We start from the raw sequence: 17,771 nt of genomic DNA on the forward strand, positions 1-17,771 counted from the left end.
AGTATTTATGTCCTTCATTTTTTAAAAAAGATTCTTTTTTAAAAAATGTAATTAAAATGTGCAAGAGTGTACAACTAGCCCACTTGTTTCTACTCATGTGAACAATGATGACATTTTGTTTAATTGAAATAATTTTATTTTTGTATTTTATTGTTTTCTGGAAGGAAAGAGGAGTACCATTTTCTGTATTATTCTGGATGTGATAAAATCTGTGATTCCCCACCTCTTCTTTTCTTGACTCTCATGTGTTGTTATGAGATAAAATAGAGCAGCCCAGTGTAGGTCACCCTGAGCTACCTGGAAGAACAGCAAGATGAAAATATAATAAAATTAAAGAGTTATCTCTTGATAAACAACATTTTGGACTTCCAGTAAAGCAAACAATTTCACGTATTAGGCTAGCATTTGTGCATAGCTCATGGCTGCTGACACCTAATCCTTTATTTGTTCTATAAAGGCAGAAGAAGACAAAAAGAACTTGACAAGAATGCAGGAGCTGATTGATAAATTGCAACTGAAAGTAAAAAGCTATAAGCACCAAGCAGAAGAAGCTGTAAGTGGTATAGTAGAACACATCAGTAATGATTATTGGTCATTTAGTTTTTCTTTCTTTTTCCCTAATTTTTTTTTTATTGCATGGAGTTTTCCCAGACTGTCTTATACTGTCCTCTTCTGTGTCAATGAGGCCATTTTGGCTAAAGAAGCAACATCACTAGTGCCTGAACATCAGAAATACAGGAAATTATTCTTGAAATGTACTGTATACAAATACGATTTCATTCTACAGAGTTGAAAATTAATGATACTTTATGATATGGAATCATTTATCTTGGCATGATAAGGGATGCCACTTTATCATAAAAGAGTTCACTCTATTTTCTGTTTCTGCCTCAATAGATATTGATAGATCTCACTTATTACCCTGCAGAAGAGAAACAAAGTAATATGTGTGTTTACTGAAAGCTGTAATCCCATAGGATAGGAAGCAGTTGCATAAAGCAACTTGCACACAAGGTTTTCTCAAAGATATGTCAGTCTTCTTACCTCAGTGCAATCTGTAGGTTAGATTAGGCTTCTTCCTTAAAACCCAGATGTTATTTCTTGCTGGGTTAGAAACCCACACATGTGCATGCGCACACAAACACACACCACAGTTTCTATCACTGCTGCTCTGTGTTGTGGATGCTGCTCAGTTAAAAAAATTACCAGCTTTGGAAAATAAGGGTGAAAGGAATTCCCCCTTGAAACCTTCACACTGAACATGAAACTGCCTGTCAAAAATTATATTTTTCAACCATAGGCCACAACAAATGTAAAGCAAAATAAATGGTTAAAAGCAAAATGGTGTAAGGTGTAACTCATAAAATAAATGATAAATCCAATTTTTTATTCAGATAAAGATATATATATATATATACAAACACACACACACAGTATGTATGTATGTATGTGTGTGTGTACACACACACACACACACACACACATACACATACACATATATATATATATAATTTAAAATAAGGTTTTGTAATAGACTTGAAAAAGGTTTCATTAGCTTGCATTGACAAATCTCAATAAAATAGTCAAGAGCAGAGTCATCATGCTGACAACAAAGGCCCGCATAGTTAAAGCAACGGTATTCCCAGTAGTAACATATGGCTGCAAGAGCTGGACCATAAGGAAGGCTGAGAGAAGGAAGATAGATGCTTTTGAACTGTGGTGTTGGAGGAAAATTCTGAGAGTGCCTTGGACTGCAAGAAGATCAAACCAGTCCATTCTCCAGGAAATAATGCCAGACTGCTCACTTGAGGGAATGATATTAAAGGCAAAACTGAAATACTTTGGCCACATAATGAGAAGACAGGACACCCTGGAGAAGATGCTGATGCTAGGGAGAGTGGAAGACAAAAGGAAGAGGGGCCGACCAAGGGTAAGATGGATAGATGATATTCTAGAGGTGACAGACTCGTCCTTGAGGTTGCTCGGGGTGGTGACAACTGACAGGAAGCTCTGGCGTGGGCTGGTCCATGAAGTCACGAAGAGTCCGAAGTGACTGAACGAATAAACAACAAAGCTTGCATTAGATTAGATTCTGATAAATACTTAAATGTAATTTAAATATAATAACAATGCAACACAAGAATAGAACAAGTTTGGAATCTATACTGAGCCACTAAGAGAGTGAAATATTAAACTTCCAAAATAAATTTAGTCTCACCATGGCGATGGCTCTTTCAGCATTCCATCCTGTACTTTAACAGCAAATAATTTTGACTTTATAGTCAAAAAAGTAATAATTCCCTGTTCATTTCTTAAACCTTATTCTGCTTGCTGATCTGCCTAATTCCACACTTTGATATCTACCACTTAATTGTTCAGTCCAGAAACCTTGATTTAATCATGGTTTATTGAATAGACCACAGATAGTTGGGTTCATGCAGCATGCTAGGCTACAAAGGAGAAATGCACAATTTCAGGCCCCAGAACCATATGCAGCCCCCAAGTGACATCCAGAGATATCAAAATAGAAATTACCAAATTATTTTTAACGGAGGGAAAAGTTTCATATATGATTCAGTGGTACCTGCAGGGGGTTAAAACACCTCAGTATGGTAGCTGCAATCATGTGACCCAAGCCCCACATTTTGTACATGTGTGTGACATCAGTTCATTTATAAAAGGGGCTTCAATCGTTCAATTATGACTGCCATCCTGAGTTTTTTTTATCCCCCCTATTGACACCATTGATATGATTGGAGAGCAGCAATTAATTATTTTTAATTCTAATTAAAGTTAAATGCAAATGAAATAGTGTTCAGTTTGGATTTTATCCTGTTAGCACCTACTATTCCTATCAGTCTAGAAAAAAAGCATTCCTTCCAAAAAGCATGTTTTATAAACCATAGCAGTTAGGTTTACCCATTATGTTAAGCCAAAACCAAACAAGCCAATTATGAGATGCAACTCAGCCTATTTGTCTGTTATTCTTAAGTTATCCTGGAAAGATTCATTGCAACAAATGTTGAGAATCCTCTGTGTTTAGAATATTTGTTATTTCTTCCCTTCTGTAAAGAATATTGAATTTTCTGTTCTTCTCCAACAGAAGGCTTGAAACCGATATCCCTGACTTCCAAAAATCCCTCCTTAGTGGTCTCATAGATTGGTTTAAATAAAACTGCTTTCCAGCACAGTATCATTAAATATTTAACGCTGACTTACAACAGCCTTTTCCAACTTAGTGTTTTTTAGAGGTGTTGGGTTACAATTCCCATAATCTCCTGGCCAGAAGATGTGAAAGAACTTTCAGTTCAATATATCTGAAAGGCACCAAGTTAGGAAGGACAGCTTACTATATAAAAAACTTGATTTGCCTTGTTTGCATGTTTCAGAAGACCATTGCTTCTTGATTATCAAAGTCAAATATTGTTATATCCTTGTATATTTTTCCCCAACAGGAAGCTCAAGCTAATCAATACCTTGCAAAATATAGGAAACAGCAGCATGAGCTGGATGATGCTGAAGAACGAGCTGAGATTGCTGAATCCCAGGTCAATAAGCTCAGGACCAAGTCAAGAGACATTGGCATGAAAAAGGTATGAGGTAGAAGAGGATAATTCTGCTAAAACCTGTGGAGGGAGATCAAGGGAAAGGAACAAGGGCAGGAGGGGATCTAGAATCTGTCACTGAAATTACCTTTTTCCTAGCCACTATACTTTCGATTCTCCTCTGCCTGGCTCCTTTGGCAAAGAGGGCCATGCCTGCCAGATTCATTCCTGCCAGATGGGATAAAACTTGAGATTAAAAAATGGGGCATGTGACCACTAGACTAGGCTTTTCCAACTAGGTATGTAGGGTAAAAACTCCCATCATTTATTTCTCAACCAGCCTACTATATTCTCCTAATGCATCTGGGGAAGACTCTGCTAGGCTTGTAATGGCCCACTCTTTCTGCTCTTGCAGAGCTAAACGTACTATATAGTATATGAGCATCATAAGAAATAAAGCACTGTTGAGCAAAGAAACCAAAAGGTATTATTTCAGTCTGGACTACACATATTAAAATGGTACCCACCATGTATTAATCATCCATGCTTTGCTCATGTAATTGTACCTTTAGAGTAACTGTAATTAATATTACAATTAATCATTAAAGGTGCAATCTGGGACTATTAAAATCAATTTGGGAGTTGACAAAGGATTTTTTTTTAATTCAAATTTGTGCCACAAAACAGCTTTAAAAGTGGCTGTTAATAGTATTGCTAATTTTAATAATGTGGGCAATTAGGTTTCATGTTTTCTACTTTTATCAGTGTTATTTTCTCTGACGGTGGATATTGAAGAAAAGAAATTATTCACTGATTTTACACAATGAAAGCTCCAAAAGAACAGTGGAGACTAAAGGGGTAGCCTCTAGTGGCAGATTGCATAATCATCTGTTGTTGTCATGGTCACCATGGTCACCCACAGAGGACCACCAATGAACATAAGCATGCCTACAGCCTGTGTAAATAACAAAAGCTCCCAACCTCATATACTATCTATGATAAATATAGTAGACCCACAGCAGACCCACTGTCTCTGCAGGTGATACGGGTGCCTATGTCTCCTATTGCTTCCTTTTTAAAGCAGTTACAAACACTACAATAAAATCACAGTTTGGTGTTATAATATTGAGAGAATGTGCAAAATCTAGCAATTTTTGGAAACTTGGAGGCAGTTAACCTTCTTCCAACTCAAAATACAAAATGCATGCAGGATATTTAGCCTCCCCTCCTTTTTTCTCTCTTTCTCTTTCCCCCCGCAAATATTACTCAGTCAGGAGAGCATGACAAGAACTTTGTTTTTATCTAGTCCAGTATTCTGGGTCCCACAATGGCCAAGTGGATGCCCATGGGAAGGATATGAGGGCAATTGTGTTATCTGCAGAATTCTGCTTCTGTTTTTGAAGTAGTCCAGAGTCTTACAATCTGAAGTACATTTCTATTCTTGGAAAAAATATATACTACGTGGGTTTGTGAATAAGACTTGATGTTAGTTAAACTGAAGATTTAATATTTGCAGGTGCCCAATTCAATTTTGCACTTCAAGATGCCTTTTTTATCTTAACAAGAACCACCTCTGGGAAGACACAAAAAGACAATGAATGACAAATCTCAATGTGAATTAATTCCTAGAGTTGTGCTTGCTAGCAATATTCTATTTGAAAGATTAGAAGGGTTTCACTTCTCAAATGGCTTCCTTCCCATAATCTTATTGCAGGTAGGTGCCAGAGTTAGGGGCAGGCAGGCCAGGAAATTTGAGTTGAGCAACTGTACCAGTGAAGACAAGTGTAGATAGACTAGCTGGTTGACACTGTTGTGTTGCTTCAGAAACTCTCAGAATCAAGCAGCTAGACTGTGAGGAAGAGGACAAGCCTAGGAGGAGCAAGAAGTAAGACACACATATTCCTCTGCACCATTGTGGGCAACAGCCCAGCCAGATTTCTGTTATAGGGTTGGTGTAGAAAGAAGTTGGCTTTAGTGATGACACCAAAGGATGCAGTTAGCTGATATGAAGGGAAAAAATGGCTTTGAGAGTTGAACAATTGTATGGTAGAGGGGACAGGCTTTGACAGTGAAGCTGGTAGTGGCAGACTGGATGGCACAGTTATATTGCTGCAGAACTTTTTGGAGTTGAGTTCACTAGTTGGATTTTCAGCTACCTCCTCTGATGCTGGGTGCATAGGATCATTTCTACTGTACCACACTGAGACTAGTCAATAAAGAGGGAAGCGTGATGGAACCCTTTGAAAGTACGGAAAGCACATCTCTACCTCACCCTCACCCTGCCAGTACCTCTTATTAATATGCAAGTTGTGTGCTGCTTGAGAAACTAATTTAAAAAAATCAGGGGAATGAAGGGGAATAAAAGATGGAACTGAGTGAGCTGAAACAAATGCAGAAAGACTGGACATAGAAACTTAAAAGCAGGGATTACTGTTCTACAGAGAAGACACATAAGTTTAATGTTTAGATAAAAGTACATTAATATGAAGAAAGGGAAAGAAAATCACCCACAAGAGCAGAAGAAAATAAGAATGCAATGGTCTTGCTTTCTCTAGCCTATACAAGTTATAGAAGAAGGAGGACACACAAAGAACAGCAACATGTCCCTTTGTGAACCCTCTGATAGGCAAGCTTTGCAGAGCTGATGGCTCATCTCTTCATATTGTTAGCAGTGCATTGCACTACTTAACCTCCTCTCAGTTGCCCGGAGGACATATACAAATAGTCACTGGAAGCAGCAGTCATGTAGAAAGCACCATCTGCACAATTTAACTTGGACGAGCAAGCATTACAGAGTCAATTGTAGACAATCTCCAGGAAAACCATTTGGCCACCGACCAATGGAACAGAAAGATTCTGGGAAGAAGAAGCCAGTACCTAATTTGAGATCAAGCAACTTCCATCCCTTACTCCATTTTCTCCTTTCCCCTAAATTCTGACCTGGCATCTGGTGATACTGTATCAATGCAAGAGTTAGGAAGGACCATAAAATGAAAAAGGTTAACTGCCATTAACCTCCTTGTTTCATTTTTAGTCTGGCAGACTTCTGAAAGTGAAAGAAAAGTGGTTAAAGAAGGCAATGCACAGTTTCCAGATACTGAATATTTCATTGGATATATATATATATAAATCCACCACAGGAATATAAATATTGATAAAGATGTCCGACACAAGATTTTTTTAATGATTTGGGGGCCAAAATGTAAGTTCAGGTTACCATGAATTATCATGTAAATATCAGATTAGGAAGATATAAAAGGATAATTCATGCTGAAGCTACTATAAATACTGAAATCAGACACCTTTATATGATGGAGGCAGTTTTATCAAGCAGTTACTTTACAAGCCTCAATATAGAAATGCGTTAGTTACCTCATTGTGTGACTGCTATACCATGCTAGACTGATTTTCTTTTGAGATATTTTTTATTAGCTGTAATAGAATCGTGTTTTAGTTAAAAAGGAAATAAAATGCCTCAGATAATGATTTGAGGATAAAATGTGTGTCTAAGACCCCAGATAAATTTATGCCCATGGGAAGCTGGATGGTGTGCTTCAATAACTCTAAATAGATGTTCTGTGAACTGCTAAGCTAACTGATGAGCTGAAGCAGACATACCACAGGTTTTTCACTAAAGAGCAGTTGCTCGCAATCCAGTGATAAATCCTTCAGGAACAGATGTTCTTAATGTTCTACCTATCTGTGTGCAGATCAAGAGTTGTGCCCCTGTGTTCTTTACAAGTTTACCAAATAATTATGCATTGAGCAAGTCACACATCTTAGTCACACACATGCTTTCTTATGCTAAAATATTTTCCACATAGGAAACTGGGGCTATTCCAGACAGACCTTGCAGTTTGCAGTGAAAGTAGGCTCATGGAGCCAAGCAATATGTGCCCACCCAGAGGCCATATTACTTCATGGCTCCAAAATGCCAATAGTGAGAAACTAAGAATTTTGTGTAAGACCTTTTCATTTTGAATGGGAAATTCTGTACATATTAACTCATAAGGAAGTTCCTCTAAGTTTAATACTACTCTCATAGCATTAGTGTAAAAGATTACTGTTTTAAGAATTTGTGTAGGGATACAAGATCATTAGTCCATCTGACCAGTATGGTCAAAAGTAGTAGGCAGAGGCTTTCCAGGTTCTAAGACATTTTTTAGCTTTACTTTAGATGCCCAGCACAGAATAAATAACTTCTCAATGTAAACTACTGCATCACATTCCTTTTCTACTGTTATTTCTTTACAATTGTAATTTCTGTTGCATCTAAATTGTATTGTTATGTTTTACTACATGTTTCAGGTTCATGATGAGGAGTAAATATATTTTCCTTGAATAACTGATGGCTAGAATGGTGTTCACAAAGAGAGCATTCATCAAATACTGAAGCAGAAGAAAACATTCTTAATTAATAAAAACCGAAGTATATCCTACTGTTGTCTTTGCTCTGTTTTAAAAATACATTTTTCTAGGCTTGATATAAAAATATTTTATTCTGTTCATTATCTTACATGTTGAGATTCCTTTAGAATGTTGGAGAAAAAGGGCACCCTTCAGTAGAAAATATATTTTGAGTAATCCCTGCTGAAATTAATGGAAATTGCTCAGCAGCTGTGCTTTCTTTCAAGTTCTTGCCTCTTTACTAGCCTTATGAATCACATCACCAACTATGAACCAACCAGAGGTGATAACGTAACTTAAGGTCATGGTGATTAAAAGCAAAAAATGTTTCAGAAAAGAGTAAAGCATGCTAAATGTTCCTGAATCAAGCCTAAGTGTTTTGGTAAAGTACATTTCAAAGATAATCATGCATAAAGAAATTTAACGTATAAAGAATGATTAAAGAGCAACCTTAAGTAATGTTCCATTGCATAAATGACCCCAAGTACTACAGTAGTTAAAAGTATGCTCCAATATTGTATTCCAGTGGGATACATCATCTAGTTTCTCCTCAACATCTTGTTGAGCTTCAGATCTTCTCTGTACTGGTAATAAATAAGCCAGTAATGACAAGAGAAATAGTATGAAATGGCTCATCAGTGTTACTAATTTTATCATAGGGGGAAAGGCTAGATATTCCTTCATTTCATGTCACTTCAATTAACAATTTTGAACAGGAAGGGACATAATTTGGGAGTATAGTTCACATATGCAGGTCCTTCTTCTTTGCATGTAGATCTTACAAATAGGCTAACCACTATAGTTCCTTGTCCTGAAAGGTTGCACAGCAGAGTTCATTATTCTAATTTCTATTCATCATCATTTGTATCTTTTTTATTTAATAATAATCCAACTTCCTATTTTCTGGCCTTGTACTCATAACACCATTAAGCCAAACAATCACTAATCACTAATGTTTTTGGACAGCACACAATCATGCTTACTGTATTTTTTTTTTAAAAAAAACATTATTTGGGGATATATAGTGTCTTTATTCATTTTGTCCCAAAAATATCTGATATTCCATGAACCCTTGGAGATTGCTGAACGACCATTACATTACCAACCCTTCTCCACTGACTGGGCAAATAGCAGTAGGTTGGGAAAAAAGGAGTGGAGATGATCTAGAGCAGTGTTTCTCATCCTTGGCAACTTCAAGCTTTGTGGACAACAATTCCCAGAATTCCCCAGCCTGGGGAATTCTGGGAATTGAAATCCACACAGCTTGAAATTGCCAAGGTTGAGAAACACTGCTCTAGAGTGCTTGTTCCAGATGAAGATTTACAATTCTCACACACTTGCCCTGTACCACCACCCCCATTTGTATCTACAGGCATTCATCTCTCAACTTTCTGACAAGCCATCACCTCCAAAATAGCCCATGGGAAAAAACACAAACATTTCTTGCAAGCCAAATACAATTTTAGTAGTAGATAAAAGCAACAACAAAAGAAGCAGCCATCTCCAAACTGTATAAATTCCAACAGAGGACAAAAAGAAACCCAGGATGGTGAGCAACAGCGAGAAAGAACATTTACAAATGAATCAGAGCACGTGCCCAGCATCTACTGTAGAACTGGAACGCCCAAGTAAATAAGGAGCAAACTTTGGGTTCCTTCTTCATCTGTGCCAGGCACAAAGGCAGTGCTTCTAAATAGATTCTGCCAGACAGAAGCAAGTCATAGTCACTTCCATGAACCCAGAGTTTTTCAGAACAAAGACTTTGTTCTCTTTTCCACATTAATCAAGATATCAATGGAACCGTCATAGGGCAAGCTACAGGCCTTGTTCAACAACACATCCCCATAGTTCTCATGGAGATTATGAATACAAGATGCAGTTATGAACACAAGAAGCAATTATCTCATCCAGAGCTAAAACCTTATTCCACCTTTAGGATGGGGTGTAAAATAATGCCACCTCACTTTTAGGTATCCAAATGCCTCTTCTACAATGTATGTCTGGTGGCTGTAGTAGCTGTTGAAGCTCCCATTTAGTTCATGTTAATCATTATTCTGAATATATTCTCATTGTTATATTACTAATTATATTTCACCAATTAAAAAGAAAGTGAAAAGGGGAAGCTTCAAACTACCACACTGTCCTGACAATAATTGGAATCCATCTGTCCACACACCTGTGCAACATCTTTGATGTCTATCATAACCTGAAGCATCATACGGTAGTACTACTTCCTACTACAGAAATTAGGTTCATTTTCCTCCAAGCCCAGGATACAAATGTAGGTGAAGTCAAAGCAAATCCCATTTAAAGGAAGTTCAATTCCTGGAAGCCCCAAATGGTGTCTTCTTTTTATCCTACCTTGATAACATCTGTCAGATAAAGCTTATTCAGCACGCACATCATCTTGCTAATCATTCAGGCTACAGATATATCCACACCACCCATGAGCTTGGGAAAGGCAACCAGCACTGAATGAATGAATGTCAGTCCACCATCTTTTCACAGACATACCCCAGTCAGGGTGCATAGGATGTATGTTGCCTAGGCAGCTTTCTTCTGGCTGGATGAGACTGGCCTAGCTTCTGCTGAGTCCTTGTGGTATTTGGAAGATTTACTTAGGGAAAACTTTTTGGTGTTGGTTTGGGGTTTTTTATGTTGGTGGTTTGGTTTCCTCTCTTGTCTCCCATTTGAAGTCCATGGAAGGTTATATGTAGATATTGAAGAATAGAGAAATCTTCCCAGGTAGGTTAATAGACACAGGCTTGATACGTCTGAGGATGTTTTGATTCTTAAGATTATGGCTTTATCTCTTGAATCTTGATGTTTATTTAAATTTGGAATGCACACGCTTATTTTCATTATAGTATAAGAGGTGCTTTTTCCTGTTTAGAGTCATCATTGGTTGTAAAGCTTGCAGGAAGCATGTCTGTGTCCCCACAACAGAGGCGACTAGAAGAAGTTAATGAACCTGTGTATGATGGTCTGTTTGGGGGTATTTTTAATCCTGCCAAGGTTAGCTGACAGAACAATTAACCTCTTGTTGGTTTTCTCAAAATTAAGCCCAACCCTGGCCTGGCTAAGTATGTTGTTAGAACAGAACCTGTAGTGAATTCTGAAGACAATAAATGACAAAATCATACCCCTGTCACAGAGTTTTATTTTTCTTGTAATTAAGTGAAAAGGCATGAATGTATAATCTATTTGCTACAGAGAATGGTGTTTTTCATTATCCTGGCTTTGTATTAAGACATGAGCTATAATGTTAGCTTCAGCACTTTAGCAGTACTTTTTCACTCAGTTATACACTTCACATTGACAACATAGGCACACAATGGCAAAGATTTAAATGCTTTATTCTTAGTAATTGACAGAGTAATTAAAGTTTTAAGGAGTGAAAGTGTTCTCAATACTTCTAAAAAGACTAGGAAAAGATGAGCATCTCATCTGCAGTTTTTGACTGAGCATATACCACCCTTCTTCGTATAAAAGGAGTTTTTGATAGAATTAATTGAAATTTTGAATCTGTAATAACTGCAAGTTTCTTCATTGCACTTTACCTAGCTGGTGTTCATAGAACAAAAGTTACATATTTCGTTCTGCTGCTAGCCAGAAATTCCACTAAAAGAAGCCCTACTGTTAGTATCAGCATAATAGGACCCTATGTTCAACTTAATAAATGTCCCAGAACTCCCACATTGGAAAAGAATGTGTTGGGTTATGAGGTTCAGTATGCCTGATTGACATATTGCACTAAGCCATTGACTGTGCTTTACAAATCACGATGGCTGGGTTCATACAATACCCTATGCCAAACCTCAACAAAACCTCATGATGCATGATGAATGAACCCAGCCAGTGCTAAGAAGAATATATACTTCTTTATGGTGTTTTGAAAACATATGGACCAAATATTGGTCTGATAGAAAAGAAATAGAAAACCAGTACCACAACATATATTTTTAAGAACAAGTAATATATTGAAACAAACTTTTAAAATCAAAGAAATAATAGTTTGCCCAGATGTTTTTACAGTTTACCATTAAATGAACCATTGCAGCTTTTTCATTTATTTTTAGAGATAGAAGCTTCATATATTAGAGCAAAAATTATGTTGGACCAAGAACTGGATTCAGATACGTATCTAGCCATAACACTCACTTGTATCCATATCAGTTGCTATTGCTGTCATGCTAATCTATCTCAGAGTGGAATTGGGCATATTACCATGAGACCTTTGAAGGAAGATGAAATATAAACAAACAGATAATATTTGAAAATTGACCATCCCATCCTCTAGTCAATTTTGTGCTTGCTGAAAGTAAAATTTAAGTGTTTGATAAACACAATGCCTTTAATAATTTGTTACTATTTTGTTGGGTGCCTCAAAAAGATATATGCCACAGACGTTTGTAGAGCTAATATGATGTATAAAAAAGAATGCTTGGTGCAATGATGAAAGAAAGAGGCTATAAAGGAGAAAAATGCATATAAGAGAATAAGTGCAGCAAAGCCTGAGGAGTAAAGACATATATTATATATTGTGTATATAGAGAAAAAGATAGCTGGAAAGAATGTGGCCAAAAGAGCAATGCTTTATTTTATTTTATTTTATTTTATTTACATTTGAGAATGCTATATAAGCTACAGCATATTAGCATGGAATGTTTTTCTTGCACCGTATCTTTTTTATGCTGGCCATTGACTGTAATAAAATAAAGCTTTTAAAAAGACAGAAAATGCAGAACTATTTTAATGGAAATTTAAAAAAAAATAGTTTTGGAAAGGAGTGAAGAACACTAAGGGAGGACTGTCAGCAGAAGAAACAGAATTAAGAAAGTAATGAAATGGTTTGCTATTAAAATTGGGGGAAAACTAGAAGAAATAATTTAGCAATTTGTACAGGAATTATAGTCATACATCAAAGATAGGAACTAAAATTGTTGCTATAATTGTTAGCGATCAAGAAAAAAATGGCCAAAAAGAAGTAAGAAATGCTGTTGAAAAAATTGAAAAAGAAAAATAATTAAGATATAGGTGTAGTTTGACTGTGAAGTGGCTGTTTGGCTTCTTCATTGCATGTGTGAAGACTGCATCTGTGATTGACAATTAGATGGATGCTGTATTGTTCCTTATACAAATAAAATTGTAATACTGGAATGGAAAAACTACTCATTTGTTAGTGTGTCTGAGAAAGTGTTGGATATCATTCTGACTAAAATGGTACAGGAGGTGACAATGAGCAAAACTGGGAAAACGTAATACTATTTTATGCTAGGTAGAAGGGGTACATACCTACAGTATGGGGTACATACATACAGTACCTACATGTTACTATTTAGCAGATCACTAAAATGGGTGATTGTGAGAAAATAAGTTTTTTGTATGCTTGTTGATTTAGAGTGTATGCTAAAGAAAATAGGTTTGAATTGTGGTACATTTTGCATGAACATGGCATTGAGGTTGGTTGCTGACTGTGATAAGAGTGGTATATGATGGAAGTAAACTATATTTGAGAATAAATGGAAAGCTTAGCAAATGGTTCGCTACTGAACAAGGAGTAAGACAACTATGCATGATGTCCCTTGATCACTTAATGTGTTTATAGATAAATGTGTAAGAAATGCTTGTGATGACATAAGAAGTATGTGGGTTGGAGGTGTGCAAGTATGTGTACTTTTGTATAAAGGTGATGCTGTGCTATTGGCTGAAAAGTCCAATGATTTGCAAAGAATGTTAAATAGATTGTATGATGATGCAGAAACAATCTATCAGCAATCAAGGCAGTTGTGTTTGATAGTGGAAAGAATGATGGTAAATTATACACAAATGGTAAAAAATGAAAGCGAGTAGATGAATTTGTGTACCTTGAAAGGATTCATGATGGGGAAAAAGAAGGGAAAATGCCAAATAGAAAGGTAGTAGATAGTATGTGGTCCATTGGGAGGAATGAATATTTGTAAGATGCAAAAGTGTCTGGGTTTAAGAGCACTTTGTTATATGGAAATGAAAATTAAGTATGTCAAGAGAAGTGGTAAGATGAATGTAGTAGGTAAGTTAGCTGATTTTGTGTCAGTCAATGATCAGCATAAAAGAAGATGCAGTACAATGAAAGCACCCATGCTACTATACCATTCTCATACGGAAATAAAATAAAACATCAAGTTATCAACACTAAATCTATAAAGCTAAATCTTATACTTAAAATATGTGATAAATAAATATTGCTTGAACTATAATACAACAAAATAGTAATTGAAATGTGCATTGTAATATATAACAAATCTAAAATACCAGGGTTCAGTTTCTATAATCTCATGAGCAATTAAGCAGTTCCCCATTTTGGGCTCTGCAGGCAGCATAACAATATTTAGAGACATTCAGGGGGACTGTATCGCTTGATGAGACAACAAATACTGAAGTTATAATGAGTCTGGTTGCCCTGGTGATTTATTATTAGAGGCTTTATACAACATGCATGAATATCCCTATAAAAGAGACAGGAAGGGGAAAAAAAGAGCAGTGGTCTCAATACTGAGCATACATAATCATTATATACAGGTAGTCCTTGCTTAATTGTCATTCATTCAGTGACTCTTTGAAGTTATGATGGCACTGAAAAAATGTATTTGTGACTGGTCCTTGAACTTGAGACCATTGCAGAGTCCCATGGTCACATGATAAAAATTCAAGCCAGCCTGCATTTACAACCACCCTCCTGCTGGCCTCTGCTGGCCCCCCAGCTGACTTTCATCATTGCCTGCCTCCCTTCTGCTGGGCTCACCATCCTGGCCACATGTGGGGAGGCACTGCAGCTCTGGGGCTTTTTGCCATCCCATGGCTCTGCGGCTGTTTGGACCCTCATACATCCTCCCCCACACGGCAGCAATCACCCCCAGCCCCACCACACTCACTGGCCACCCGTGTACCCTCCCCTAGCCCCTCTCCACTTGTGCCACACCAGAGACCAGTGCACCCTCCCCCACCTGGCAGCAGCCACTTACTTGCCTGCTGGACTGCATGCAAGCCACCTGAGACTTGCAACTTCCTGCTGGCTTCCTCACTGACTTTGGTTGTTGGAAGCCAGCAGGAAGTTGCAAGGAGGTCCTCACTTAATGACCCATGGTGATTTGCTTAATGACAGCAATGGGGACTGCAGGGATTGCTGTCACTAAGTGATGCTGTCACGTGACATCATGCTTCATAACCACACCTCTTAGTGATGGAAATTCCAGTCCCAATTACCAGTGTTAACTGAGGATTACCTGCATATATAAAAAATCTTATTGTCTCCTTCCAGAACGGCAGTTAGTAATATGTTAAATTGTGTTAGACTTTCAGTTTGAATAAGATATCTAGCCAATTTAAAACTAAAGGGATGATCACTTAAATAACGTTCTTGGCTTTCTATATCCAAAATACTATAGCTCCACTTTGGCCCGATCAAACCTTAAAGCTAACAGAATGTCCTGTGAATAGCCAGGGTCAATCAACTTTTGCATTTCATTTACTGATAAATTTATCAGAAAAAAAATAAGTAACAGAGATGGGGGACTTCTGGGAAAGAAATGGTGAACTGAAGACTGTTCCATTAAAAGCAGAGCTGATGACCCCAGTGGAATGAAGAGCTGGCAAGTAGACCAGCTCTTCGTAATTCCTCTCAGGACAAGGAAAGCACTTGTGCTCCATGGAGTTTCTCCTCACAAGGAGACTGCAAGACAGCAGTCTCCAGCGGGTGTAGAGCTCAGGGACATGAGGGAATAGCCATCTTTTTGCGGGAACCATGGTTCGGCCTTCAAAACGACACTGGGTTTGCATATGTCCTTTTCTAATCACTTTTGGAAATTGATTGTTAACTGCTTTTAAGCTATTAGGAACTTTTGGATCAACAAGTTTTATACCACTGGGTTACTTTCCTTCAAGCTTTAGCAAAGTAAGTTTTAAATACAAGTTTAAGGACTTAATTTTTTTCTTTTGGGATAAACAGCAAAAGGGTGATTAGAACTTTGACTTTGGAAAGTTACAAACAGACTAAGGCTCTAGATGGATTTAAAATAAGATTTTGGAATTAATTATAAGAATCCTTCCTATTGGAAAATGCTTTTGTTTTGAATTCTCTTAAAAAAAACATGGTAGGATGAGACTTTGAAGGTTGGACACTAGAGGGAACCAGAAGGAACTAAAGATTACAATTAAAGGAGAAGAACACTTAAATTTGACTTACTAATACAGAATGAAGCAAAATACTTTAACATTGGATGTACTGAAGGATATTTTTGAAGAATGAAACAGAAGTTAATTTTAAGAAGGTGTGTCTCTACAGATAGACTATGTTTAAAAGATGTTATGAAAGAGGAATAATCTTTACCTGACAAAATTGAGACTGATCTGAAAGTGGATTTAAAAATGACAGCCTACAAGAATGATATGGGAAAAGACACTATACTGGACATACAGAAGAAACCAGCTGATGTCTTAATAATTAAAAGGGATATACAAGTAGCAAACCAAGAGAGTGACATGGTTAATTTTCCTATGTTGGATTTACAAAAGAGGCTTGTTAAAGCTTTGAAGAATTTTGTGAGAAGGGACAAAGAAAAAATGAAAAAAAAAATCAAGTTCTAGGACATTACAGTATTTGAAGGGACTAAAGACCGAGATTGTTAAAAGTAAAAGGAAGCAATATAAAGCTGGTTTATCTGATCAAAGCTAAAATAGATATATTGTTATCTCTGGTAATCCTTAATGGACTTTTGCTGATGAGGACGGAAACAACAAGGCTTTAAGAATTTGTTTTTATGAAGATGGGATATGGGAAGAAAAGATCATTTGTTCTATTTTAAGAGAGTTAAAAGTTAAATTTAGTTTAAGTTACTAAAATTGTTTATACTTGTGATGAAGGGGGATGTCATGTCTTTACATATACTTTTCTTTTTTTACTATATTCTTATTTTTACTTTCTTTTCTATTTTTCTTTCAATTTTTTTCTTTTCTGTACTTTCTGTTTTTTCTTTTTCTTTTTTTTATTCTTTTAGTTTGTACTAGTTTTTATCTTTGTAACTGTAATCTTTAATAAAATAACTATAATTTAAAAAAAAAAAAAAAAGGGAGATAAATCCCACAGAGTAAATGATTGATTTATTGATTTATGGTATATAAACTATTATACACCAATAGTTTGCAATTGTTAGCTACAGTAAAGTTTAAATTTTAATTAAAGAATAGCTCACAGGACATATTAAGGCACCTGAAAAATATTTCTCAGAGATTTAGAATGTAGGAACCCCATTTCTGTATGGTTTTAAGTGTATGTCATACAAAAGTTGCCTTTGGGCTTTTGCAATAAATATTTTAATTGCTGCCAGAATATACAAAGCTCTCTGAAAGCTATAAAAGGCTTGAATAGTCAACACTGACCATTCTGCACAACACAATCTATCTATCTATTTATTTATTTATTTATCCAATTTGTCCCTGTCCATCTCCTCCCTTCGGGGGACTCTAAGTATGCATTCCAGAGTCCTGCAGCATAGCAAAATATACCCTAATATTTCATAACTGGACCTGGGGTAACTCATTGATGAAATGTTGATTTGACTCAGAGAAGATGAGGGAGAATGCCAAGAGGTTATAGAAACGATATGTTAGTTCTGGGAAAGCAGAAAGTGTTAGAAAGAAAGTTAACACAACTCTACCTTAATAGTATTATAAGTTGAAATAGATATGGAGTTTGACAAGATTTCAAGATTGCTGTCAGCCCTTCTAGAAAGGCAAGGACAGGAAATAGGAATCCTTAGGAGTCTTGGGAGGTACTTTAAT

General features: G+C 36.6%; 1 protein-coding gene across 3 annotated transcripts in view; it reads left to right on the forward strand.

The window, feature by feature from the left end:
- The window catches only part of MYH15 (myosin heavy chain 15), an 84,154-nt gene extending 76,183 nt beyond the window's left edge, over window positions 1–7,971 (forward strand). For 2 of the 3 annotated variants that reach the window (XM_063305574.1, XM_063305575.1), the window contains exons 40-42: window positions 458–553; window positions 3,456–3,593; window positions 7,854–7,971. In XM_063305574.1, coding sequence (XP_063161644.1) covers window positions 458–553; window positions 3,456–3,593; window positions 7,854–7,871 — 252 coding nt within the window. In that variant the 3' untranslated portion in view covers window positions 7,872–7,971. Of the gene's footprint in view, window positions 1–457; window positions 554–3,455; window positions 3,600–7,853 lie in introns of those variants that run through there. The other variant, XM_063305573.1, reaches the window with a different exon arrangement.
- The last annotated feature ends 9,800 nt before the right edge of the window (window positions 7,972–17,771 follow it).

Source organism: Candoia aspera, chromosome 5 (assembly GCF_035149785.1).
Source record: "Candoia aspera isolate rCanAsp1 chromosome 5, rCanAsp1.hap2, whole genome shotgun sequence".
Classification (NCBI taxonomy): Eukaryota; Metazoa; Chordata; class Lepidosauria; order Squamata; family Boidae; genus Candoia; species Candoia aspera.